The sequence below is a fragment of the Neophocaena asiaeorientalis genome, unplaced genomic scaffold (assembly GCF_003031525.2).
Source record: "Neophocaena asiaeorientalis asiaeorientalis breed wild unplaced genomic scaffold, Neophocaena_asiaeorientalis_V1.1 scaffold15, whole genome shotgun sequence".
Lineage (NCBI taxonomy): Eukaryota > Metazoa > Chordata > Mammalia > Artiodactyla > Phocoenidae > Neophocaena > Neophocaena asiaeorientalis.
In genome coordinates, this window is record NW_020185328.1 from 4,610,589 (window position 1) to 4,637,989 (window position 27,401).

The 27,401-nt window shown below is 36.0% G+C and overlaps 1 protein-coding gene across 1 annotated transcript in view; it reads right to left on the reverse strand.

Annotated features, from left to right (window-relative positions):
* Positions 1-27,401, reverse strand: part of NEGR1 (neuronal growth regulator 1) — a 900,229-nt gene that overhangs the window by 358,538 nt on the left and 514,290 nt on the right. Inside the window, exon 3 of the mRNA XM_024734600.1 lies at positions 11,009-11,134. Coding sequence (XP_024590368.1) covers positions 11,009-11,134 — 126 coding nt within the window. The remainder of the gene's footprint in view (positions 1-11,008; positions 11,135-27,401) is intronic.

Below are 27,401 nucleotides of genomic sequence, written 5' to 3' on the forward strand. Positions count from 1 at the left end.
AGGCACAGAGAGCTTAAAAAGTTTGCCCAGGTTAACACACACAGTGAGTGGCAGAGTAAGTAGGGACTTAAAACCAAGTAGTCCAAGTACTAACCATGTCCTTTTAAGCACTCTGCTATATTGCCTTGTTTAATAGGAGTTTGATAATTATAAAAAAGCTATTAGCTTTTTCTATAACCTCTTTGAGGAATTATCTATTCACAAAGGTTATAAATGAAAATAATTATTAGTCAAATTAATTTTAAAACATTAATCAGTTAATATGTTTATTAATCATTAAAAGACTTTATAGTATTCTAAAATATTATGTCATTTAACAGATATTTATTGAGCACCTCCTATGTAGCCATATTTGCCTGAATCACAGATCTTAAAGAGAGAGCGCACAAAAAGTGAAAGGAATAAAAAGTGTTTACCATAGTTTTATTGATCTATTATCCAAGATTACTAAGATGATTCTAATTTTCCACTAATGATGATTATTCCCAATTATGGTCAAACTAATAAAATAATATAATTTTAAAACAAGCTGGAGTTTAATTAAAATTCAATAGTGATATATTAATTTTGAGTTAAGAAAAATGGATATAATGCTATTTTACACTAGAAGTCATTACTCCTTTATAATAATTTATTTCAAGCGAACAATATGTTCATCTATAATTGTCAAGGACATGTTAGGCCTTGATTAAAAAAAATCATTATTAACATACTTTTCCTTACATAATTTTAATAATAATCCAGGAAGAGCACTAAAATTCTAGTAGGCCTTGTTTGTATAAAAATGTAGTCTTGAGAATATGATCTTACATTTATGAGGAAGTAAAACCAAGTTGTATCTTCACTGACTGCCAGGGTTCAAATGATCATTAAAACCTGGGTTCAGAAAGAAAAAGAAAAAAAGGAAAAAAAAAAAAAAGAAAACCTGGGTTCAAATGAAAATTATGCTCCTTTCCTCATGAATGCGGAACATGAAGTTATAATACTATTTTTTTTTTAATTTATTATTTTATTTATTTATTTATTTTTAATTATTTATTTTTGGCTGCGTTGGGTCTTCATTGCTGTGCAAGGGCGTTCTCTAGTTGCAGCAAGTGGGGGCTCCTCTTCGTTTGGTGCACACGCTTCTTATTGCTGTGGCTTCTCTTGTTGCAGAGCTCAGGCTCTAGGTGCGCGGGCTTCAGTGGCTGTGGCTCAGGGGGTTAGTTGCTCCACGGTATGTGGGATCTTCCCGGACCTGGGCATGAACCTGTGTCCCCTGCATTGGCAGGCGGATTCTTAACCACTGCACCACCAGGGAAGCCCTATAATACTATTTCACATTAAACCATTTAACATATATTAACCTATGTTAGAACAGTGCCTGGGACATACTAAGTGCTCAATAAACAAGTATTAGTTAGGCTCATTTTATAATTTCACAGTACCTACTCTGCTCTTTCTGAACCTTTATAGGATCTACTTCAGTATTATTAATGCAATGTTTTGCCCGTGGAGTCTCACTTCTGAATGAAATAGCATGAAACTCACACGCAAAGTAAAAGCTTCATTTTCTGAGATGATAACCTTCAAAGGAGTCCTAACTTGCTTAGACATAACCATTCTTGTAATACCTTCCTGTAACACATGTAACATGACATTGAAATCACTTGGGGAAAAGACTAGAAAATCTAATTCCCAAAATATAAACAGTCTAATGCCAACAATTATCCCTAAATTCAGTCCACTAAGGGGAGACATAATCTAGTGTGGTATTATTATTTATTTTTTTCCTAATGCTCCTGCTCTCTCAGAAAATCAAGTTTCATTTAAAAAGAAAAAGATCTTTTATGAAATGCTTCGAAATGCTTGGTAGGTTCCTGTTTTCTGTTTTATATGGGTAAGCACTTTCCTCTGAGAATAATGGATTATTTTTTTATATTGATTCATCATATCATCGGGCTCATTGTTTAGCCTTATATTTGTCTTAAAATACTGAAATTTTTCTTGCTTTCTATATTCAAAGAGCAGGCATTAACAGTTCTGAATACAAACAATTCCGAATAGTCCACTAATGACTGGATAGAAATAGAAGGGCTTTGGATACAGACAAATGAAAGTTAAAATTATAAAGAAAACTCTCAGAGCAAAGAGGCAATTTTAACTGTATATATAAATTATTGGTGTATAATCTTATGGTAAAAGTTTAACTTGCCATCATTATGTAGATTCATTCATTATATAATTATCCATTACGCAAAGCCATTATGAAAATTCACAAAAGCTCCACAAAGAGTGCAACTCAACTATACAAGGGAGGTAGAACCATAGCTTGTAATCTGAAGGTCTGGTATTGTTGAAATGTCATCAGCATAAATTGCTGGTTTTACTCCAGTTTCTTCTTCCTAACATTAAAGAGCAAAGTGCAGTGTCAGGCTTGCAAACCTGAAAAAAGACTCTTAAAGAACTATAGTGTTTGGGGGACATGTTGCCAGCTTGCAAGGAGCACACACACAGCCTCTTCATCATATCACCCTTGGTATTGGCCCAGCACTCAAGCATTTCAAAGAAGACTTTCTTTCCTGAAAGGGGAATGACAATGGAATAAAGAGCACTAATAGAAAGTAATATTTTCTAGTTAGTACCTGTGATGACTAAAACTATTTTCAGAATTATTTTAAACAATAGATTTCAGTAGTGTTCATGGATTTTAGATAATAATTTTCATTTCTTTTCAGTCTATTTTTTCTGATAATTAGTAATTAGGATTTTCTATCTTACAGTTATATTTAGTTACCTTTAAAGATTATGAGAGGTTAAATATGCTAAACCTGTATGTTATGCAGCTGGGAACCTGTTTTAAAACATCTAATGCAAGGGTTAGCAATTCTTTTCTTAAAGGACCAGAGTAAATGGTTTAGGTTTCGTGGGCCATGTGATTTCTATTGCAACTACTCAGCTCTACAATAGCAGTAAGAAAGTAGCCATGGAGAATATGTAAGGTTGTGAGTGTGGCTGTGTTCCAACAATGACAACAAACACTTCATTTACAAAAATAGACAGTAGGCCAGTTTGGTTCACAGGTCTTAGGTTGCTGAAAAATGGTCTAATGAATCCTTGACTATTTACTCTGTTTATCCTGAAACTGCTGTCATTTAAAAATCTTAAAGTCCGGGCTTCCCTGGTGGCGCAGTGGTTGAGAGTCTGCCTGCCGGTGCAGGGGACACGGGTTCAAGCCCCGGTCTGGGAAGATCCCACATGCCACGGAGCAACTGGGTCTGTGAGCCACAATTGCTGAATCTGCGCATCTGGAGCCTGTGCTCCGCAACAAGAGAGGCGGTGATAGTGAGAGGCCCGCAAACCGCAATGAAGAGTGGCCCCTGCTTACCACAACTAGAGAAAGCTCTCGCACAGAAACGAAGACCCAACACAGCCATAAATAAATAAATAAAGCAAACTGTCAACAAGTAAAAATAAAATAAACACTATAAAAAAAAAACTTAAAATCTCTTAGTTTGGAAAAGTGTGTTTTATCTTGATTAACAGTTTATATTATTTAACTTATAGCTGAGGTTAAACTCATAGCAATATTTATGGAAAGCATGGAAAATACTATTTACTTTTTATTTAAAAGTTTCTATACTTTGATACATGTGATTTCCAAATATTGCCTTATGGCCATTTTAAAGCTACTCGAATGTTAAATAATGACTGACCTGTTTTATTAAACACAATATTCTATTCCAAGCAAAAATATCCTTCCAGAATGAAGACAAAATCAAGGCATTCTCAGATGAACTAGAGAAAGCCCTCACACAGAAACGAAGACCCAACACAGCCATAAATAAATAAATAAAGCAAACTGTCAACAAGTAAAAATAAAATAAACACTGATAAAATATAACACTGATAAAATATGCAGGGGACACGGGTTTGTGCCCCGGTCCAGGAAGATCCCACATGCCGTGGAGCGGCTGGGCCTGTGGGCCATGGCCGCTGAGCCTGCGCATCAGGAGCCTGTGCTCCGCAATGGGAGAGGCCACAGCAGTGAGAGGCCCACATACCGCAAAAACAAAAACAAAAACAAAAACATAATTCATCAATATGCTATCTACAAAAGACTTATTTAAAATATAACAACATATGTGGGTTGGAAAAAAAAAAATCAAGGTTTTTCAAAGCAGCTTTATTTGTTATAGCCAAAAGCTGGAAACAGCCAAAATATTCTGTAACACATTTATGGCTAAACAAATTGTGGTACATTCATATCACAAAATATTACTTAGCAATAAAAAGGAACAAACTATTGAGGTGTATGATACAACTTAGATAATAAATCTCAAGAGTGAAAGGGCCAATTTCAAAAGGTCACACACTGAATTATTTCATTTACATAACATTCTATAAATGTTAAAATTAAAGAGATGGGAAACAGATTAGTGTTTGTTGGGGCTAAAGATGATGGATGGTGAAGGAGTAGATGTGATGCTACAAGGAGAGCATACAGTAAATCTTTGTGCTGAGGGAATAGCTCTGTATCTTGATTGTGATGATGGCTCCACAAATCAACTCATATGATAGAATGATGTAGAACTACATGCACACATTGCACTAATATCCATTCCAAGTTTTGGTGTCATACTACAGTTACATCTAATGTAACATGGGAGAAACTGGGTGAAGGGTATGTGGAAGCTCTCTGCACTAACTCCACAACTTCCTGTGAGCCTATAATTATTTCAAAGTAAAAAGTGGACCTCATATTCATTTGGAGCAATTTATTTAAACAATCTGAGTGCCATGTTCATCTGCACAATGAGGATGACAATACCCTCTGACAGCTCAGTTTTGAGGCTTATATGAAACAAGTACACACAAGTATCTCCCATTTTTCCTAGACTACATAAAGTAATGAATACATGTTAGTTGAACCATATTAACTAAAATTTCTTTGGTGCAAGCCGCTCTTTACATTAATGGAGTTAAAGTGCTGAACCTAATTCCAACATGTTGATGGGGGGTTTCCCACACCACCAAGCAATTATCCAATACCAGCTGGGTGTTCTACAATTCAACTCAATTCTCACACTACCCAGAGAGAGCATGAGATTCCATGGAATAAGGGTTCAGTACTACAAGACTGCCCTGCTCCCCCACCCCCAATAAACGTCAGTAGCAATTCCAGGTTATCACCTGAGCTTGAAGCTGAAAGGACCCTGTGGGGCCCTCACTGGTACAAAAGCCCCTCTGTGTACCGCACTTCTTATTTTTAGAAAAAGGCTTTGGTCTCCTAGGCCTTCTCTGAGTTCCAAAGAGCAGATTCATACGGTTACTAATTAGTTTAGTGAGGGAGTGCAGAAACCAAGGAAAAGCAGTCAAGAAACAATAGTTGGGTGATAAAACAAAATCTTAGTTCCTCCTCAATGAATATACATAACAATCTAAGTATATCTTTGAGTTGTTATGCAGAAACTAAGACCCACCATGCCCAGGAGCAGGAGGATGACTACATGGTGACCATAAGCACATAGACCCCAGACTGGTTGGAACCAGAAGATTGATGATTACGTTTCCTGAAACACCACCTTGTTACCTCACCATCAACCAATCAGAAGAAAGTCATACATCCTGCAGCCTTCACCCAATGTTGTCTTTAAAATCCCTTCCCTGGGAGCCATTGAGGAGTCTGGGGTCTTTTGAGCATAAGCTGCCCATTCTCCTTGCTTGGCATCTTCAATAAACACTATACTTTCCTTCACCACATCTGGTGTCAGTAAACTGGCTTTGCTACATGGCAGGTGAGTGGATTCAAAGTTCAGTTCATGCTTCCAACCAACGAGCTATAGATTAGAGGTTTCAAAGACCCTGTGTTCGGGTTTGACTAATTTGCTAGAGCAGCTCACAGATCTCAGAGAAATATTTGATTTACTAGATCACTGGTTTATTATAAAAGGATATAACTTGGAAACCCCCAGATGAAAGGGATACATAGGGAAAAGTATGGGGAAAGGATGAGGGGAGAAGCTTCCAGGCTCTCTGGGCATACCACTCCTCCTGAATTTCCACATGTATACTGATCTAGGAGTTCTCTAAACTCTGTCCTTTAGCATTTTTTATGGAAGCTTCATTACATTGGCATGATTGATTAAATCATCGGCCATTGAGAACTGATTCAACTTCCAACTCCTCTCCCCTCCCCAGAAGTCAGTGAAGTGGGACTGAAAATTCCAATCCTCTAATCACATAGTTGGTTCTCCTGGCAACCAACCTTAAGTGTGGTCCCAAAGTCACCTCATTAACATAATAAAAACACCTTTATAGCTCACTCCCCTGATGTGAAATTCTAGGGTTTTTAAGAGGTCGGTGCCAGAAATGGCGTGAAGGTCAAATATATATATATATATATATATATATTTCTTATAAATCACAGTACCACAGAGGTGCAACCATATTGAAGGCATAAGGGAAATTAAGGGGTGATTCATATTTAGGGGTATGTTTGTGTATTTATATTAAGGGGATAAAGGTAGTGAGGAGATATCAGACAGGAAATACTTGCTTGTGACACTACCATATTATCTCTTCAAATTTTTATTTCTAGTTCTAAGAAGTCATGTGGGAAGCAAGGACAGAGAGCAGCATCCATTAACTCTGCAGTACTTATGGAGCCCCTATCTTGTGCCAGGCCTTGTGCTAAGCCGTGGGGTACAAAGGTCAACAAATACTGTTTCTGGACAGAAGGAGTCCCCTGTCCCATAAGACCATGGACAAACAAAAGCAAAGACTACAATTCAGAGAATTAAGTCCCACATGAATGGTGGCACAAGGTACTATGTAACTATGGAGAAAGAAGCACCTGATTTTTCTTGGGATGCTCAGGAATAGCTTCATTAATAGTTGGAAAAGGAGTAAGTTTGATAATTGTAGAGGGGGACAAAAGATATTCCTCACACAAAAAATAATATATGTAAAAGTAGAAAAACAAAATTTTCACTTTGACTAACTGGATTCATAGTTTGCCTCCACATCTAAGTTCTTCACTTCTTATTTGCTCTTTATTCCTCCACAGCTGAGTTTCTGGTCCATTATGTCACTGAATTGTTGCAATGATCACCAAACTATCTAACCCAAAGGTAACTGGTCTGATCTTATTTAACCTGATTGACATTTTTAACCACTCACTGCTCCAGGAATTTTTTCCTCTTTTGGCTTCTTGTAATCATGGCTTTCTGATTCTATTCCTACATCTCTGACCACTTGTTTGTGGTTTCCTTTATAAGTGCTCAGTAATTGTTGACTAAACAAAAGTAATGTGTCAAGAGATTGATTTCAGAAAAGAGCGACTTGAGCCTGTTTAAATGTGGACAGGATAAAGTTAATAGAGGAGAAGAGCTTAAAGATGTATGGAGAAAGAGGATGTTTAATGAAATAAGGACCTGACAAACAGGAAAGAATGGATGGAATATAACAGGATAAAGGGAACTTAACAGAACATTCTTTATCTTGAGTTAGGCAATAATCTTAACTCCTGTGGATAATTAGAATGAGACTATCCTTTCAAAAGGCACTAAGTATATAGAGATTAGAGGAAAAAGAGTTTGAGATACACAGCCCAGTGTTCATGCTCAAAGTTTGGCTTCAGAGTCAAAAGAATGACTTTGCTAGCTTATAAACACCAGCAGGGTAAAGTAAGAACGTCTCTGGAGATTCCAGATATCAAAGAATAGGAATGAACTAGGAAACAGAGATTAAGATAGACAGCAATGAATAATAAGTAGAAATTTGACAGAGGCTTTCAAAATGCTTCCATATTTGTCATATACAATCTATGATTTTAAAATTTATCTTTTTAAGTTTTCCTATTTTTTCTGACTGGATCTAGATTTATTAATAAATGATGTGTGATTAAGAATTTTATTTTGTCTTTCTATTCAAAATCAAATGTCTGGTGTAAACTTGTCAGTGTTCTCCAGAAGTTTTAAATGAGTTTTAGCTTCATGATATCACAGCATTTGAGAGCAGCTATGTGAATTGCATTCAAGAGATGTAAATAGGTCTCTCAATTTCAGAAACAGGGTTGGATATCCTGTGCCTCTGGATATCACTCCCTGAGAAGTTACAGCTTCACTTATTTAATCCCAAATGGGCATAACTAGACTCTAATCATGAGGAAACATGAGTCAAACACAGAATGAGAAATATTCTATTTTTTTAAAAAGTAGAAGGAAGGAAGGAAGACTATGTCAAGGAAGACTAAGAAAGACTAAGGAATAGTCCCCAGACTAAAGAGGACTAAAGTGATATGACAACTAAATACAATACTAAAGGGAAAATAATTCTCTAAAGGACACTATTCAATCAGTTGACAAAATTGGAACATGGATAGTAATGGGATAAAAGTATAATGCCAATGTTAAATGTACAAAATTAAAAAACTGCACTGTGATTACAGAAGAGAATATCCTTCTTCAGAAATGCACACTGAATATCACTAGGGAGAAAGGGGCTTGCTGTATGCAAGCTGTTCTCAAATAATTCAATGAAAAAAAATATTTCTGCATACTCTACACACAGCAAATGTTGAAGCAAATGGGAAAAATGATGGATGAAACTGAGTAAAGGACATAGGGTGTACTTTGCATTATTTCTGTAGCACTTTTTTTTTTTCTTACTCGGAGTATTTTTATTTTTTAAATTTTATTGATGTATAGTTGATTTACAATGTTGTGTTTAATATCTGCTGTACAGCAAAGTGTCAGTTATACACATATGCATATATATATATATATTCTTTTACATGTTCTTTTCCATTATGGTTTATCACAGGATATTGAATATAGTTCTCTGTGCTATACAGTAGGACCTTGTTGCTCATCCATCCTATATATAATAGCTTACATCTGCTAATCCCAAACTTTTTAAATATAAATTTGAAATTAATTTCTACATATAGAATAGAAAATATAGAAAGGAAGAAATCGTCACTATAAGTAACTCTAAGGAAGCTCATATATTCAGAAACTTCTCAAGAAAGATATTTTGGGGAAAGTACGCTACGTTGTTTGAACTAACAAGTGGAATGGCAACTTCAGTTGGTTCAGGCAATGTCTGTGATGTGGTTGAACTCACAACCTAACTTTTCTGTAGATAAGGGAGAAGCTCTGTGGAGCTACCTTCCTGTGACCATCCATTTATAAAAATATCAGCTATGTCTAGCTATTCATTAGATAATAGTTAATATTTATTCCAATTTTACTCATTTGCTCTGTATGGTAGGATCAGAAAAACAAATCTATGCACAGTTTAACTTATAAACCCAATCCTTCTTCTTTCAGCTTTATGATGCTATCCATTATCATCATTCTAATAACTTCACTAACCAACATTCATGGTATTTAATTAAACTAAAATGTATCCAAGCACTTACAAAAAGAATATGCATAATAACAATCACTGCAAAGAAGGAGAGTTAAATCCAAATTATTAATCTTAAATTGTATGAAGATGGAGATTATATGCTTCATTCTTACAAAAATTATATTTTCATATCAGATTTAAATCCCTGGAAAGATGATTAAGAATCAACCTTACATTTGCATATCACCTTATACTTTTTAATGCACATTTATGCTTATTATCTTTTTTGAGTCTCACAATAGCCAGGGATTTTTATCATTCGACTTTTGGAAAGTAGGAAACTAGCTGAGGGTAACTGAGGCTAAGAGATTTGCACTAGGATTTGCTGAACTGTTGAATAAGGAAGTTGAGATTGGAGCACATGTACTCTAACTGCTAGTCCTGGGTTTGCCTCACTTACACCCCATGGAGAGTCTTGCCACTAATTCAGTGCTCACATACCAGTTTTATGATTCTGTAGCCACTCTAGAGAGTGAAATGTTGGCAGTCAAAAGCACACTCATGGTTCAGAAATATTACAGGGACCATAATGCATATTATGTAAGGGTATATTGCTGTTCTATTGATTTTTTTCTCACATTAATAGTAATACTAAGAGTATGATGTGAGTAAGTCTCATTAGTCCTACTGCATAAATGAGGAAACCAAAAGGGACTTAAGGATAAGTGATATTAAAGAAAGCATTAGCAGATAAAATAGATGTTCTAATTGTAATCTTTCTATGCCTATATAAAATATGCCTTTTTGATTCCTTTAAAAGAGATTTCCTCATCCTAGCCTTGTTCAAGTTATTTCTACCCAAAATATAAATCAAATATTGTTTATCTGAAATGTGGTGGGATCTTATTCATTAAAAGTACCACTCTTACTTCATGGTACATTTAAAGTTATATAGTTCCAATATTTAGATTTTACACAAATTGATGACTCAGTTAGAGTTGTGGCTGTGAAAATAGACCTGTCTTGATGATGATTATCCCCAGCTTCCTAAAGTTGACAATCTCTTTAGGAGGATGTGCCCTGTATCAGAAGCATCAGACACTGATAAACGTGTTATATACCTTAATTTCACCTAGCTATGTGATCTTGTACAAGTTACTAAACTCTTGGGTTTTTAGATCCCTCATCAGTTAAAATTTAATTCTAACTGCCAAATCCTTGATTCTGAACTGCAGTTTGAAATTAGACGCAACAAACTCATAATTTGTATAATTTTATTCTCCCCTGATTACCTCAGTAGTTCATGCTGGCCTATTAACATGTGAATGCCGATCGAATAAAAGCCTTACACATTTAAATGAAGATATTTCTCTTGTGATATTACCATTTGAACCTTTTGTCTATTGATTTGTGATTATCCAGTATACTTCAGGTGAAATAACCTTGCCTAGGAATCAAGAGACCTAAGTTCTACTCTGGTCTCTGACAGAAAATGTTCATTTAAGTTTTGTGAACTACATGCATTTAGGTATAAAGAATAAGTATAAAAATATGCATCCTGACTACCTCATGAAAAGGATATAAAAAATTAGTTGACTCTTACATTCTGAACAAGTGAGGTTACAGGAAGACATTGAACAGCACGAGCAACACGGATACTTTTCTGCTTTACCTGATGGGGAGATGTGCCTCCAGGAAATGGAAGGCTCTGGTTTCCCAGTGGCCAAACAAGTCAGGGTGATATTGGTTCCTTCATTGATGGTCATATCACTTGAGATGTCATATATCTTCGGAGGAACTGAAATGGCAAAACATGCAGTGGTCAAAAAAAAATGTATAAAAGTCTGTTGAACTATATATGATTAACTCCATGATATATGCAATCAAACTATGGTGGTGAAATGTACTTATGGCCCATGGTCATCACCTAAAAGATAGATGCTCTAGATCCTCAGGATTACCCTAGAGTTTTTTGTTTGGTTCTAATTTTCTCTAATATTTGGCTATGAAATATTTTAGGACAAATTAAATATTTAATAACAAAAAGCTTAAATAGTGCTTAAATGATCAATAAATATTGTTGTGAATACTTTGTATTACATAAACTAGAATATAGCCATCTGTCTGTTCCATCCATGTATCTTCACTATAATGATGGTTTTCCTGTTGAAATGATTAAAGAAAAATGGAAATCTGGAAGAAACTTAAACTAGCAGAACACTTATGCCTACATGGTGATTTAAGAGCTAAGTGAGGTAAAACATGTACAGAATTGGGATATAAGATTTCAGGGTCGCAAAGGCAATTTAGGTTTCAGTTTTCTAATCTGCCAAATAGTAGGGCTGGAATTTCTGAGCATTTATGTTCTAAGGAACACAAATTCTAAGGGCTGTGAAAGATGTGTTCAACATGAGTTTTCTTGTCAGTAATGGATGGAAATTTGTTGAAACAGGTCTCTTTATTTTGAGCTTTCTTAGAACCTTTGTTATGACCTTTGCTCTGTAAATCTACAAGAGTGAAAGGGGAAATATTGTGATGTGTTTTGTTTTGTTTTTTCCTGATGTATTAGGCTATGGAAGATTTTATAACAGAGTATTTGATGAAAGTAATGAGCCTGGAAAAAACTTTGGGAATGTTGAATAGGAAAATACCTAAATTAACTTCCAGGATAAAAGTCTGTATTCTCTCAAATACCAAATGATCTCATTTAATCCTTATGCAGCATGGATATAAGTCCTGTGTCCTCTACAGGCTAGCTGTGTTACCTCAGCCTCAGGTCTTCATCTGCAAGCTGGAGATAATAATAGTACAAACCCCATATAGCTACTGTGAAGATTAATAAGTCAGCATATGTTAAAGGGTTTAGAAAAGTTCCTGGCATCATTGTTAGCTATCAATATTATTATTAGATGCCTTAAAACACATATTTGGTGTTTAACTTTAATTTTACTACTGCTCTTTTCCCATGCCTTAAAATTGCTCTCAGGAGTTCACCACTTTGATAGTATACACAGTGGGCCTGTGCCATAAGTTTTGGTTTCCTATATAAAAATATAGTATGTTGAAGTTTCAGGTCACAGTTAAATAAATGGCAATTAGATACATTGATAACTATTATAAAAACATGCTTTTTTTGTGTGTGTGTGTGGTACGCAGGCCTCTCACTGTTGTGGCCTCTCCCGTTGCGGAGCACGGGCTCCGGTTGCGCAGGCTCAGCGGCCATGGCTCACGGGCCCAGACGCTCCATGGCATGTGGGATCCTCCCGGACCAGGGCACGAACCTGTGTCCCCTGCATCAGCAGGCAGACTCTCAACCACTGAGCCACCAGGGAAGCCCAAAAACATGCTTTTTAAGTGGAATTTTTCTCATTTTTCCAGTCTTAGGGTTTCTTTCGGCAAGAGATATGTTTTCAGAGTTATTTTAAAAACCAGTAACTAAAATCTGTCATAAGGATAAATTAAATTACTCATACTTTGAATATCATCTTTTATTTTTTAATGGAACCAAAACTCTGCTACATGAAAATCTGGGATGATTTGATTACAAATATAAAGTATCCAATTATAAACAACTGGTGATATGATTGAGGAAACGGCTTATTCCTAAGTGATATACTGTTGTATCTGTTCCTAAATGACATACTTTAATTGACATTTAAGACATGTTATCATTAAACTCTTCATTGAGCTCTTCTCAGGCAAATAATAAAAAATTAAAACCATTCCAAATAGAAGAATCCTTTTAGCTTAACTGAAACAGAACAGAAATAAAAACTTTAAAATACCCTAGGAAGAAAGTAGAGAAAAATGTGCAAGACTTACTGGTGAATTGAAGATTTAATAAAAATAAACTTATAACATTAAAAATATATATATCATTTGGATATATGAATGTAGGTATTGGTGTGATATAGTAAACCATGAAATACATGTGTATATACAAACACATGTGTGTATATTTATGAGTGTGTGTATATATATATAAATATACAGATACATATATATCAATGTCTACTATTAAAAAAACAAAAAGTTATATGATACTTTCCTTCTTTATGTAGAAGATAGTATACAGACATCAGTCTAGTCTGGTTAGTTTTATTTTAAACATATAACTGATTCAACTTTGAGCAGAGGTGTATATATTTAAGAGAAATGATGGAGTGCCATAAGACCATGCATTCTAGCCTCTAAATTAAATTATTTTGTCAATTTTATCTGGCTTTAAAATAGTTTAGTTTCATCTTTACACATCTACTTATATTTAAAGTGGTAAACTAATATTAAGCACAATATTTGATTTCACAGAGAAATAGCCAAGTCCCTTAGCAATAAACTTAAGATTTAACATTTAACTATGGGAAATTCTGTGGTGGGGGAAGATTGTTGAATTCCAGGTGTGACATGTCAGTTCAGTGATTGCAACCACCTGCCGGGGCCTCATAATTCAGGATCTGCTACAGGAAAGAAACATCTGGAAAGAGGATGTTAGCGAGGGAAATCCCTCTGGCAAGGCACTTCTCCCCAGAATGCATCACCTGTTGGCAACAGATGTTGTCTGTAGAGAGGGCCAATGAAGTCCTTCACATGCAATGTATGTAGCTTGGGGAGGCAAAAACAGGTGTTGCTTTGCTGAATTGCATATCCAGTTCAAGACTTTAAAGTTTTACTGATTATTATGGAGGGAATAATTCTGGACTCACAGGAAATGCAAAAGTTTCAAAGCATAATCCTTGACCTCGAGGAACTTAAAATTAAAAGAGGGAGGCAGATTGGTAAGTAACTAAGAGAAGACAAATATTTTCCATAATTTCCTTTCTCATTTTACATGAGTAACACAGGTCTACTAGGTATGCCTTCTGGGTTCAAATCATCAGAGATTAATTTTGTGTTTGTTTCTTTTAGAGCAAACCATGAAGGATAGTTTATCCACAAAATTATTCATTGTGGTGCTATTTATAATACAGAAGAACTATCAGTGACCTCGGTGTAAGAAAACAGAAATGGAGATATTGTTAGCTCTGCCTCCAGAATAAGGTGTGGTTTCGAGGAAGGGTTTGGGATGAATCTGGGGAACATTAAGCTAAGATATAAAGGAAAAGAAAAGTGATATTTCTACCGTGGGTTGCAGGAGCTTGGAGAATGGTAATGTCTCGAGTGTCTTAAGACCCTCCGTTCTGGATTACAGTTTGTGTATAAATGGTGCATGTGCACAGGTGGGAAGAACGCCACTGAACTTTCTAAATGACAAAGCATTTCTTATGGCATGTCCAATATTCTACGTGCTTGCATAGAAAAAAGAAAAATGAGGAGAGTTAAAATAACTTACTATTCTAGACATCTGTTTCTTTCTATATACCTTATATCAAACTCCTTCAACCATTTTATTTATAAATTTAACTTAAAAATCAATTGTTTAAAAAGAAGTATGTTCAGTCAATTCAATAATTTTTAAGTCACTAAATAACTCTATATTTTAATAAGTATTTAGGTTGCTGTGCATATTATTTAAGTATTTATGACCTAGAGCAGAGTAATAAAGGAATAAGTTATTCATCTAAATATACACTTGTTTAATTTGCAGGAAATAATTATTATAACATTAAAATTGTCATCATCATCATGAAACCATAAATAAAAACACTGAAAGGTAGAAGTTCTAGATTTCTCACTAAATCACAGAATAACTTTTTTCTAATAGGACCCTAACTGGGGATACACACAACTTTACATCTGTGTTAATAATGAACTGTTGCTTATCACCAGTTAGAGACATTGAAGAACATTGGAAACTTTCTAAGCAATAGGGTTGGGAGTGGATTTAAAGTCTGTGTCAGAGGGAAATTTTCTTTTTAATTCCCACATACATTTAAAGGAGTCACTCTTGTACCTTCAAATTCATAACCTTTTTTGCCTTTAATCAATTATTCACTGGACTCAATTTCAACTACTGTTTACCATCCTGTTCTCAACTCCTATTGATGCCATGGTGAGGGGCGGGAAATGATGCATATTTAGATGCATTTATAGATTTAGATTCATTTAAGGTAATTCAAATCTCTTGATGGTTTCACTTTCATCAAAAAGTATGCAATCTGACTTGCCCCAACTGCCTTCTCCTTTTGGAACCATCTATCACGGTGTCTTCAGGCAGGATGGAGCATTCTTAGTAAGAAAAATCTTAGAATACATATCCAAACAAAATACTAACGATTTCCACACAACCAGCCATTTGGGATTATTCCCTACCGTTTGCACTGTGATGGGCAATTGAGTCTGTGAGTGTCCTCATGGTTACTTTCTTTTTTTACTTGTACATAATTTCTGAACTGTATAAATAAAATAAGATTTTGTTTGTTTAATGAGCAGCCTTCACATATTTAACTTAAATTTCTTCCAACAACTCATCCTGTAGTGTGGAACATGACTATTAAAAATGTGAGCAGTCAACATAAGGGTGACAAATATGTACAACACAGGAATCATATGAGCACACTCTTTTATTTTATATGAAAAGTCTGTTCAGGGACTGCAGCCAGGATGCTGGTGTGAGGAAGTCAGAGACAAGGAGCCTGGCGTCCTTGGACTCCAGCCCTGATTTGTAGCAGAGTGGCAGCTGGTGGAAAATATTTTTTTAAAAAGTCTGTGTAGATGATAATAAATAAAATAGAGTTCACACCTATATGAAGTTGCATGAGATGTGAGGTGGTGCCACACGTAACAATGAAAATCTTTAGAGGATGTATTTGATGGCTATCTTAACTGTAAATAAATGCAAGACATGGACTATTTCGATCTGGGCAGTTTCATTGGTTTACTAGAATCAATTAAATGCCCCATCAAGTTCTTAAGTTGTAAGAGTCTATGAAAGACCACAGTACATACATGTCCATTTGGAGGGCTTCTTTAGGCTGCAAGAGCTAAAAGGTAGATGGATTATGTATTTAAGTTGGTCCACAAATACTCACAGATTGTTAAAAAACATCAGTTGAGTACTTATTATAACCACAATATTCTGGGCACAAAAATCACCTGCTTCCATAGCCAGGGTATAAAAATCACAGCAGTGATTTATAAGCAGGTGTACTACGTGTCTTCCCACTCAGTCTCTGAAGCCATAGGCTCATTACTAAAAACCTTTAAAGGTTTTAATGAATCTAATTGAATTATGCATACACTGGGTCATATGCATAATTCACTGGGTCAAACAAAAAATAAAAATAAAAGCGATTCCATCTCTTTGTGTCCTGTTTGACTCACCTCTCCCATAGTGACTTTCTCCACCTCTAAAGCTTACCAAAAGAAGGAACATTGAAATGTGAATTTCTGAGGGAATGTTAAAGGGTTAAATTTCATCTGAAAGCATTGTGTCACTGATGACTTTGAACATCTTCAAGCAAGATAGATTTTTCTGGGTGTGTGTCTTGTTGAAATAACCATTTACACCCCACAACACGTTGTTCCTTCTCACTCCCCCTCCTCTGGTATCGATAGTTTCTTCTTTATAGTATTCTTTGCAATCTGTCATTTGTATTTATTTCTTTACTTGCTTATTGCCTGTCTTCTCTTCATGCAATTTAAGTAAAGGTCTTGGGTCGGAACCTTGTTTACCTTATTCAGCAGCCTATTATAAGTACCTAGAAAAAGAGCCTGACACATATGTGATATTCAACAATATTTGTTTTATTTTTTTATGTGCTGAGCTAATATTTCTTTGGCTTCATAATGATGATTTCCCATAGAATTTCATACCACTGCAAGGATGATATAATATAAATTCTGAGAATATAGTGAAAATGTAATTAAAGTGCCAAGTGTCCTATGTGATGTTTTTCAAGGATTCTCCCAGATTGGGGATTCACTATTTCTCTTAACTTATTTAAAAGCATGACATTTCCGTACTGCATTGCCTACTATAGTTTTTGCCATGCAAACCTAGAGAAATAATTGAACAATAATCATAAATTTATTTTCAACAGAATGAGCTGTCACATCCTAGGCAGGACTGTGTATTTTGGTTAGAGTTTTTTTGTTTGTTTGTTTGTTTTTTTACTTGAGAAGCTATGTAAATTAAGGGTCAAAAGTATTTGACTTGAATAATGTGTATATATTATTTCTGCTTTTTTTTTTCCCTCTCCATAGACTTGGAGTCTGGGTTAGTTCGAATAGCCTATATCTTTGAAGATTTTCCAAACTGCTTGAGTCAACAAGCTAAACACAACTATAAATCTTCAGAGAATTGGCTTTTTTTGAACTCCCATATCTTGTAATGGCTGGCAATATCAAAAGAACAGTCTTTCCTTAGGCTGGCACTTCCCTTTTCAGTCTTGGCCAGCCCCCAGAAAGTGAAAGCAAATCTTCGTTACATAACAAATCTCCTGGAAAAGGTGCTGTTCTCAAACTGAGAGAAGAAATTGTTTCATGATTTTTTTTCCTAAACTGGCTTGCTGATGGGTGCTTGATGGCTTCCTGGCCTGCATCTAACTAGCAACATTGTTTTCTCCAACTCAGAGACTATAAACTGACTTTTTATAGTTTATGACATTTCAGAGATTTCTATGGTTTCTCCCCTCATCCCATCACTGATAGGAGGAAAAAATAGCTAAGTGTGACTTGTAAATGTAAACTTGCCAGATTTGTAAATTACCTACTGATGGAAAATGTCAGAACTGCTTTGGGGGGCAAAGAAAGTATTTAAAAAAAAAAATGTATCTTTCAGACTTCAGTTCAAACTTTGAATCATGTTGCTTAACTTAGTGTTTTTCCTTTTTCATAAGATCTATGTATAAATTGTTCTCAGTCTACTATGTCCTTCAGGGGGTCAGCTATATACACTGGAAGAACAAGCAGTGACCTATTTTAATCCATCCATCCATCCATTCATTCAACAAATATTTACTGAGAAACCAACTTGATTTAGGGAGACCAATCTTAAGGAGTCCATGTCTAGAGTTAGAAAAGAGTTAGAAAAACCTAACACTATTAATTATGATATGGAATCATAAATCCTACAAAGTAGATTCTGTACAGCAAGGTGTTTTGGGAACACAGAGTAGTAAATCTAACTCTGCCTATGGAGTCAGAATTGGAGGGGATACTGATCTTAGATAAGGCTTTACGAAACAGATGACATTTGAGTGGAATTTGATGGTTAAAAACAGTAGTTTCCTATACCCAGATAATCATCAGGATGATCTGGTAAGTTTTTTTAGAATCCTGGGGTAGAGAGGGCACAACTCAGGGGATCCTAGACCAGTAGGTTTGGAATGAGTTCCAAAATCTACAGATTTTGGTAACATTTACAGGACACCAGAAAGTCTTCTGCATAAACTTCCCTCTCCTATTTATTTAAAAACTCCACTCTAGTTAGAGAGCCCTCCTTCAAAGCCTCAGAGCAGTTATTTGCCCGCAAGGGCTTAATATTAAAGTGTAACTATCCCTATAAGAGATGAGACCTTAATAGCTTGCACTCAGTAGAAAGGTGCTATAAGCAACTTTTCCCCACTGTGTTATTTTCCCTTGGGAAAATCTAGAATTGGTTCATGTAGCAGGGGTCAAGTCAATCAGTGATGGAGAGAAGAAAGTGAGTATCTGAGAGTGATAAACCCCACAGGATATAGAGTTATGGAAAAAATCAAAGTTGGAAATGACTTCCTTCTCTCTCTCCTTTCTCTCCATCTTTGCTTGACTACCTAATACATGGATTATACATCAAATAGGATGAAAGAAAGCAAGTAATCCCTAAATTTTAAGACAGATTTCTTACTGAGGAAAGGCCTAGGTGTTCGCTAGGTAGATTTTCAGTGTCAAATATATATAAATACACACACATATGTAAATACACATGTATGTACATATGTTATATTAAGAAGGCTTACCATACATGATAATTTAATGCGAAAAAAGAATAAAGAAAGGTCACTGGTTTAGAAAGGACAAGTTTTGGAGGCTTAATATTTATTTAATGATTTAAAAATTTTTGGTTGAAGGCAAGTTCCTCACCTGCAGAATAAACAGTTTTAAAACAGAAATACAGCATTGTTATACAAGAGTTTCAATATTTTAGACTGTAAAGATTTTTATTTTTGCTTCATTTTTGCTGGAGGATCAAGAGCTGGCCTCTACACATGAATGTTTACACACCAGAGTTCAAAACCCTGCTGTACCTCAGGCTAGCTTCAGCTTCATTTACTTGGATGGTTCAAAGATATAAAATACTGCTTAAAATCAGGACCATAATAACAGCTACCCCCTCAGGCAGCAGCAGCAGCAGCAGCAGGAAGGCTAGGACACACTTACAGCAGTGTTGTATATCACAGGGAATCTACAATGCCTTTGTAATTCATCCCCAGTAGAAAATAGTTGCAAAATACATAGGAAGAACACCACAACTGAAATGCCTTAGAGCACACAAATTTAGGTATCCATACCTAGTGAGGCAGATTTCTTAAGAAACCAACTCTATTATCTTTAAAACCTTCAGTGATGATCACATTTTATTAGGAATTAATAATGAGCTTTTTCCTGGAAACAATTCAGCAGTATACTTTAAGAACTTTAAAAAAATCCAACCCAGTGAGCCAATGATTTCCCTTCCAGGAATTTATCTTAAGGAAAGCAGGTACCTCCTTCCAGTATAGTCACTATTCCCACAAACCTGGTGGCCAACTCCACTGTTCTGTTTGAAAATGTGCCAGCAAATGCCCTCTGGAATGGCTCGGGTGAACTTTTCTTGCCTCATCTTTGGCAGTGAACTATTCTCTACATAAATCAGAGGAAACAGCCCAGCTGTGTCATGCTAGAACCCAGCTGCCTTCTTTGCAAATATTTCCCAGAGCTAAGAGCTTGCTTTAGCATTTTTTGAAACACAAGAGAGTCCAATGTCTACCTTTGGACTCATAGAGTTATATTGAAACACCTGGCTCCAGATTTCTTTCTTTTTTTTTTTTGCCACGGGCTCTAGGCGCACAGGCTTCAGTAGTTGTGGCTCACAGGCTCTAGAGTGCAGGCTCAGTAGTTGTGGCACCCGGGCCCAGTTGCTCTGCAGCACGTGGGATCCTCCCAGACCAGGGCTCGAGCCTGTGTCCCCTGCATTGGCAGGCGGATTCTCAACCACTGCACCACCAGGGAAGCCCCAGATTTCTTGAGGTAAGCCTCTTCCGGTTCAATAGGAGTTCTTTTTGTGAGGCTCAGGTTTCCATAAATGTGTTTTAGTACGTTTTTATATCTAAAGCCTGCCATGCTGCTTTCTGCATTTGCAGAGAAGAACAGGCTCTAGAGTGCAGGCTCAGTAGTTGTGGCACCCGGGCCCAGTTGCTCTGCAGCACGTGGGATCCTCCCAGACCAGGGCTCGAGCCTGTGTCCCCTGCATTGGCAGGCGGATTCTCAACCACTGCACCACCAGGGAAGCCCCAGATTTCTTGAGGTAAGCCTCTTCCGGTTCAATAGGAGTTCTTTTTGTGAGGCTCAGGTTTCCATAAATGTGTTTTAGTACGTTTTTATATCTAAAGCCTGCCATGCTGCTTTCTGCATTTGCAGAGAAGATGTGTCATGTCAGTGCAATCAGAAAAAATAATGGTTTCTCTGAAGTACTCTGGTTTCTTTGTTATTTGTACATAATATGTATTTTCCTAATTATAAAGGTAGTACACACTTATTGAAAAGAATGTGGAAAATATATAAAGAATGAGGAAGACAAACTCCAAACCACCTATTAGGTTGAAATACCTAAAGTCGCCTTTTGGTAGGTCAAAACAAATGTGCATGTGTACACTGGAGAGCACCAGTCTAAAGACTGACAATTTCCATTTAGAAATGAAAATCCAGGTTTGCCAGATTTTTAGATATGAACTATTCTATTATTTTGTACCATACAAATTCATCAAAATATCTGTGGATTTACCTTAGCACCAACTCAAATGGCACCATTCTGGGATTTAGAAAAATTTGCAGCTTACTGAAGACATGTGATCATCACAGCTGGAAAATTGTCATAATGTAGAAATCTACATGGTCTATGAAAATAAACAGTGCCTGTAGGTCTATGTGTGTGCAAAATCCTCACCATCCACTGCAAGCCCTTTGTAGTCTGAATGCAGTCATGGAGTCACAACTTGCTATCTATGCCCTGCACTCTGGCAAGCCCTCAGCCTGTTCATTTGCCTTGAAAGACCCATTTTTACATTGCATTGCTTGGTTTCTCATAAAAGCTGTGCATTATCACACTAATGTGTGGTTGCTCACCTGTCATGGAATAAGCATGATGACATCTCCAGAGTGATCAGAGTTCTGCCTTAGGAAATATTCTGAGAACAGGTTTTATTCAGAAATTTAAATAATAATATTATTATTCACATTAATATTTTGTTCCCCCACAAATTCTACATTTTTAAATCATTGTGTTTCTTTATCTGCTTTTCTCAAAGAGAATGCTTTATTTATGCTTAAAATGTAACAACCAAATGTTATTGTGCAACTATATACCCAGATATCTCAGTGCAGTCCTATGGTTACATGCACAGATTCTCTCTAAAATTGGGTTAAAAGGTAATTTGCCATTTGCTGGCCCCTATATCATTAGTTATAGTGGCCAAAGTGCATTCTCTTATAATTCAATATCAAAGAAATTGCTTTTATGGCATTAACTATATTATATTCAAAATTGTATAAATTATTGAAATGCTATGCCTACTGCCAAGATATAAGACAGTTCACATGGAAAAAGTTCCATTTTAAATTATTCATTGGAAAAATGTCAGTCTCTTGCCAGAAATTGTTTTATACTGGGGCTAGCTTTTGGGACTTACATTTAAATATGAATCACAAGAACTCTGGAAATTTCAGATACTCATAATTCTCTTGGCTCTGAATAATTTGTTCATTTAACTTGTTCATTTCCATCAAGTGGATTAAATATTATAAATTTTCTTGTATCTAGGTGCTATTCTAATGAGCATTTTCAGTAGTAGGCAAAGTCTTCATAGGTAATTCCTTGTAAGTCATGATAAAATAATATCAAAAATTCATATAAAAGTACTGAAATTTGCTGACTTACATTCAGTATTTTTGAATAGAACATAGAAACTGTATAACCAGTGAGTTATATGTGTTATATATACATATGCACATATATAAATTATATGTATGTGTACATACATGAGTATATACATGTATGTATATTTGTCATATAGTTGATATATATTATATTGGATTGTGTGTATTTTGTAACATAATTATGTGTCATTGTTAATAATAGAATATGGTAGTAACGGGGCAAATCTAATTATAAGACATGTAATTATGTTAACAAAATACACATACACAAACATATGCACACATATCCAATCTATGTATATTTTTCCTGAACATTTCTGGAGAACTCATATGAATCAAGGAACTATTTTATATAGATCTCTGAGTATTTTACAAGATCATACTTAGTACATAGTAAGTGCTCAGAAGGTCTTGAATAAGGATGTTTTTTATCAGTTCTAAATGTTCCTTATTTGAAGAGTTAGTTTTTAACACCCTCATTAAAAAGTCATTCTCCCTCATATTAATTACAACATTCTGAGGAACAAAGATATTTAACTACTTTTCCCTTTTGAATTAAAAAACATTGTGGGTAAACTACTCCCTGGAGTATTAAGTAAGAAACGTTGATTTATTTTAGTTTCTCCGAGGTATTAGGTGTGTTACATATCTGCACATCCCAGTTGAAAGTATTGTGGATTTTTATTTGGATTTTCTAGATAACATATTGTATTGTTAAGAACTTGAAAATGTGGTTAAGACTGAAAAGTGTATTCTCTTGGGCATGTGTGTTCTGTAACTACCTCTCCTACCTGCTAGTCTTTCTTGTTTTGAACACTGCAGTCTCATCACTTGGCAAAAAATAAGCCAAATCCTCTCGTTTTTCTGCCGGTTGGAAAACTCAATCTACCTACTAAGCATTAGCTCTATTATTCTATATTTTTTCCTATACCTTTCATAACTATTTATTCTTTTTTCACAGCTACTACTATAATGGAAGGGCAGAAAGCTTATCTAAATTTTTGGTTGAAGATTGAGATAAATGAAGGGCAAGTGTTAGCCATATCAAAATGATGAAATTAACCTTTTTGGTATGTTAACTAGCTTAATTGATAAAGGGAATTCTATGAACATATTGAGTGTATATAGATCTCAAGAGTCATTTGACAGTTGTTAATGATAGTTTACACAATAGAATGGAGAAATGTGGACAAGGAACCCACACAGCCAGGAAGAATACTGTTTGCCCCTACAACCAGTGTTTGTGGGTAGATTCATGTAAGTATGAAGGGAGAATGTTAGAGGAAGACCATGAGGAGCTGGGTCTGGTTCTCTCCTTTCCTCAATTTTAAACGTCTTGGATGAAGCTCTTGGAGACATGCTTATTGATAAAACCATATCAGGGGTCATGTTTTCAGTTATAGTCACTACAATTTAAGAGTGACACACTGGTATGTTATTTTACAATGAGAGGTCAGTCAGAATAGTAAAGTGTCCAGACACAATAACATGTAAAGACACAGCTGAAGGAGCTAGGAATTTTTACATAAGGGTAAGGAATGGAAAGAAGGAAGATTTTTGAATAGACTTGTGGATTTATTATAGTTTGTTCTTGTGGACAGAATAATGGTAGATTTCAGGTCATTATAGTGAAATATCCTAAACAAGAATGTCCTCACAATGAAATAGATTATTTATGAGAATATAAACTCCCTGTCATCAAAAGATTCTCAGGGAAATATGGAAGACAAGTAGGATTAGACAAGGGATTACTATCAATATATTTGGGTGAGTGCTTGGGTCAAATACGCTGATAGGGATTTTCAACTTTTATGTTCTTTGACTGTCACAAATCCAAGTAAAATACCATGAACATGCTAAAGGGCCTGGGCAAATGGTATTTATGGCTCCTCTGAGTGCTTAAAACATAATAAGACAAAATAAGTTCTTGCTGAATTCTAGGAATGCAAAGAATAGTTGAATAATATCTTTGTAGGAAAAAAAAGAGACTATTCTCTGATATCTGAAAACTCTGTTGACCAATTTTATATTTGCCTTTCCACCATAATATGAATAGAACATCATGTGGTTTTTACCTAAGCAAAATTTTTGTGAGTTTGTGTGCATTATAGCAGTCACAGTGTATGCATCCAGATCAGTGTGTTAGTATAAACAGATGGAAATATGCTTCTCAGCTGATGAGTAACGTTAAGAGCCCTTCTCATCCTGTTTCACCAAACACCTAAACCCACACACTTTCTGCCCTGGTTTCTCTCTTTTTTTTTTTTTTCCATATTTATCTCTGAATTGTTTTTAATTTCCAGAAATGGGATGACCACCTGCCTTTCAAACATACTACAAAACCAGCAGTGATTATGGTTGATTTTTGCTAGTCAGTTATTTTATAGAAGAAAACATGTACCAAATGCCAGCAGAGTCACCAGCTGATGAGAAGATTTATTATGTATATAACATTGTGCTTTTGGTAGGAGTCAGCAGAATTGTGTTATGACTGTACTACCAAACTGTTTCTATCAGGCTGAGAGCTGTAACATTCAAATGGTACGTTAAGGAACCGAGCTGTGTGCTTACTACTGAACACTACTTTTTTAAAAAGGAGGATTAAACAAAATTTATAAGAGAAAAAGCTAACTTTTGCAGTTAAGATATATAATTTGTTCCTTTCTGGGGGTAGCAAGGCTGCTACTTGATCAACAAACATGTCCTCTTCTTGGCACATGACTACATTCTGTTTCCCAGAATCCTTTGTAATTGTTTATAACTGAATTTTAAGCAGTGGAATGTGAGCAGACATGATGTGTGCTATTTGGCTTGGCCCCCCCAAAATTCCCATGGGTGATCCTCCATGCAATTTCCCCCTACACAGCTTGATGCACGTAGCCTTGGAAATTGGAAATCACATATTGAAGATGACAGAAATACAGTATAGAGGAGAACGAGTTTTTAGAGAATGTAGTCTGCCTATAAGGAAAAATTTATTTGGTGGTCATATTAGTAACAGATAAAAAATATGCCCAGACAGTTTTGTAAAAGAGATCGACCAATATCTAAGGAACTCTAATCTCTATGTTTTATAACACACTCAAAAGAAGATTAAAGAAACAAAATGTATGAAAATAATTGTTTTCTTATAAGCCTCTTCCTGAAAATAAAAGGAAGAAAACACCACCAATTTATTTTATGAAGTTGATATAATGTGATATTAAATATGGACACAAACTATACAAGAAATGTAATTTCACTTATGAACCCAGAACATTTTAAATTATAATATTGAATCCAGAAATGTATATGTTAAAAATGTATGCCTTATTCCAAGACTGAGGATACTGTTCAACAATTTCAGACAGACTGAAAGAGAATTATATAAGATTATGTCAATTGGGATAGACAACAAATTATATAAGAAAAAAACTATAATTTATAACAAAAAAGTTACAAACTAGGAATAGAAATTTTCTTGTACAATGTGACTAAAAGGATCTACTAAAAATTCACAATGATCATTATCTTTAATTGTGAAGTGTTATAGACATGTTTCATTAAAAGTGAAGTATGACAAAGAAACCCACTTGTACTGCTTCTAATTTACATTATACTGGAGTTCCTACCCAGTTCAGTAAGATTAGGAAATAAATTAAAAGTGTAGGTATTGGAAACAAAGGTCCAAAAGAGTCATTGACCATACATAATGTAATTCTCTTTGTAGAATATTCAAAAGAAGTTACATACTATTTAAATTGATGAAATTGATAAGAATTCAGCTAGACTACAAAAAAAGGTGTTAATTCTTCCTACAATAAATCTACAAATTTGATACAATTATATGAAAACTTCTACTTTTAATCACAGAATTCAATAAGATTAATCTAGTATCAATATTGAAGGGTAACAGATAAAAAATAACCAAGACAACCCTGATTAAGAAAAAAAAGAAAGAAACTTATTCTATCATTCTCTCAAGACAAATTATGAAACGCTGGCAGAAAGATACCAACCAGAAAGAAACTAATAGAAACAAAATATACAACATGCACAGAACACAGACAGAAGTTTTGATATGATGATGAAATATAACAAATCAGGGAAAAATAACATACCATACAATCAATGGTGCTAGGACAATGGCTACATTCAAAAAAAGATAGGGGGTCCAGGGCTGCAGATACACCAGAAATACATCTACACGTGGAACAACTCCTACAGAACACCTACTGAATGCTGGCAGAAGACCTCAGACCTCCCAAAGGGCAAGAAACCCCCCATGTACCTCAGTAGGGCAAAAGAAAAAATAATAAATAGAGACAAAAGGATAGGGATGGGACCTGCACCAGTGGGAGGGAGTGGTGGAGGAAAGGTTTCCACACACTAGGAAGCCCCTTCACGGGTGGAGACTGCGGGTGGCGGAGGGGGGAAGCTTCGGAGCTGCAGAGGAGAGCAAAGCAACAGGGGTGCGGAGGGCAAAGTGGAGAGATTCCCGCACAGAGGATCAGGGCCAACTGGCACTCACCAGCCCGAGAGGCTTATCTGCTCATCTGCTAGGGTGGGCGGGGCTGGGAGCTAAGAATTGGGCTTTGGTCGGAGCGCTGGGAGAGGACTGGGGTTGGCGGCGTGAACACAGCCTGCAGGGGGTTAGTGCGCCACGGCTAGCCAGAACGGAGTCTGGGGAAATGTCTGGACCTGCCGAAGAGGCAAGAGACTTTTTCTTCCCTTTGTTTCCTGGTGTGCGAGGAGAGGGGATTAAGAGCGCTGCTTAAAGGAGCTCCAGAGACGGGCGCAAGCCACGGCTAAAAGTGTGGATCCCAGAGACGGGCATGAGACGATAAGGCTGCTGCTGCCACCACCAAGAAGCCTGTGTGCGAGCACAAGTCACTATGCACATCCCCGTTCCGGGGAGCCTGTGCAGCCTGCCACTGCCAGGGTCCCAGGATCCAGGGACAACTCCCCCGGGAGAACGCACAGTACGCCTCAGACTGGTGCAAAGTCCCGCCGGCCTCTACCTCCGCAGGCTC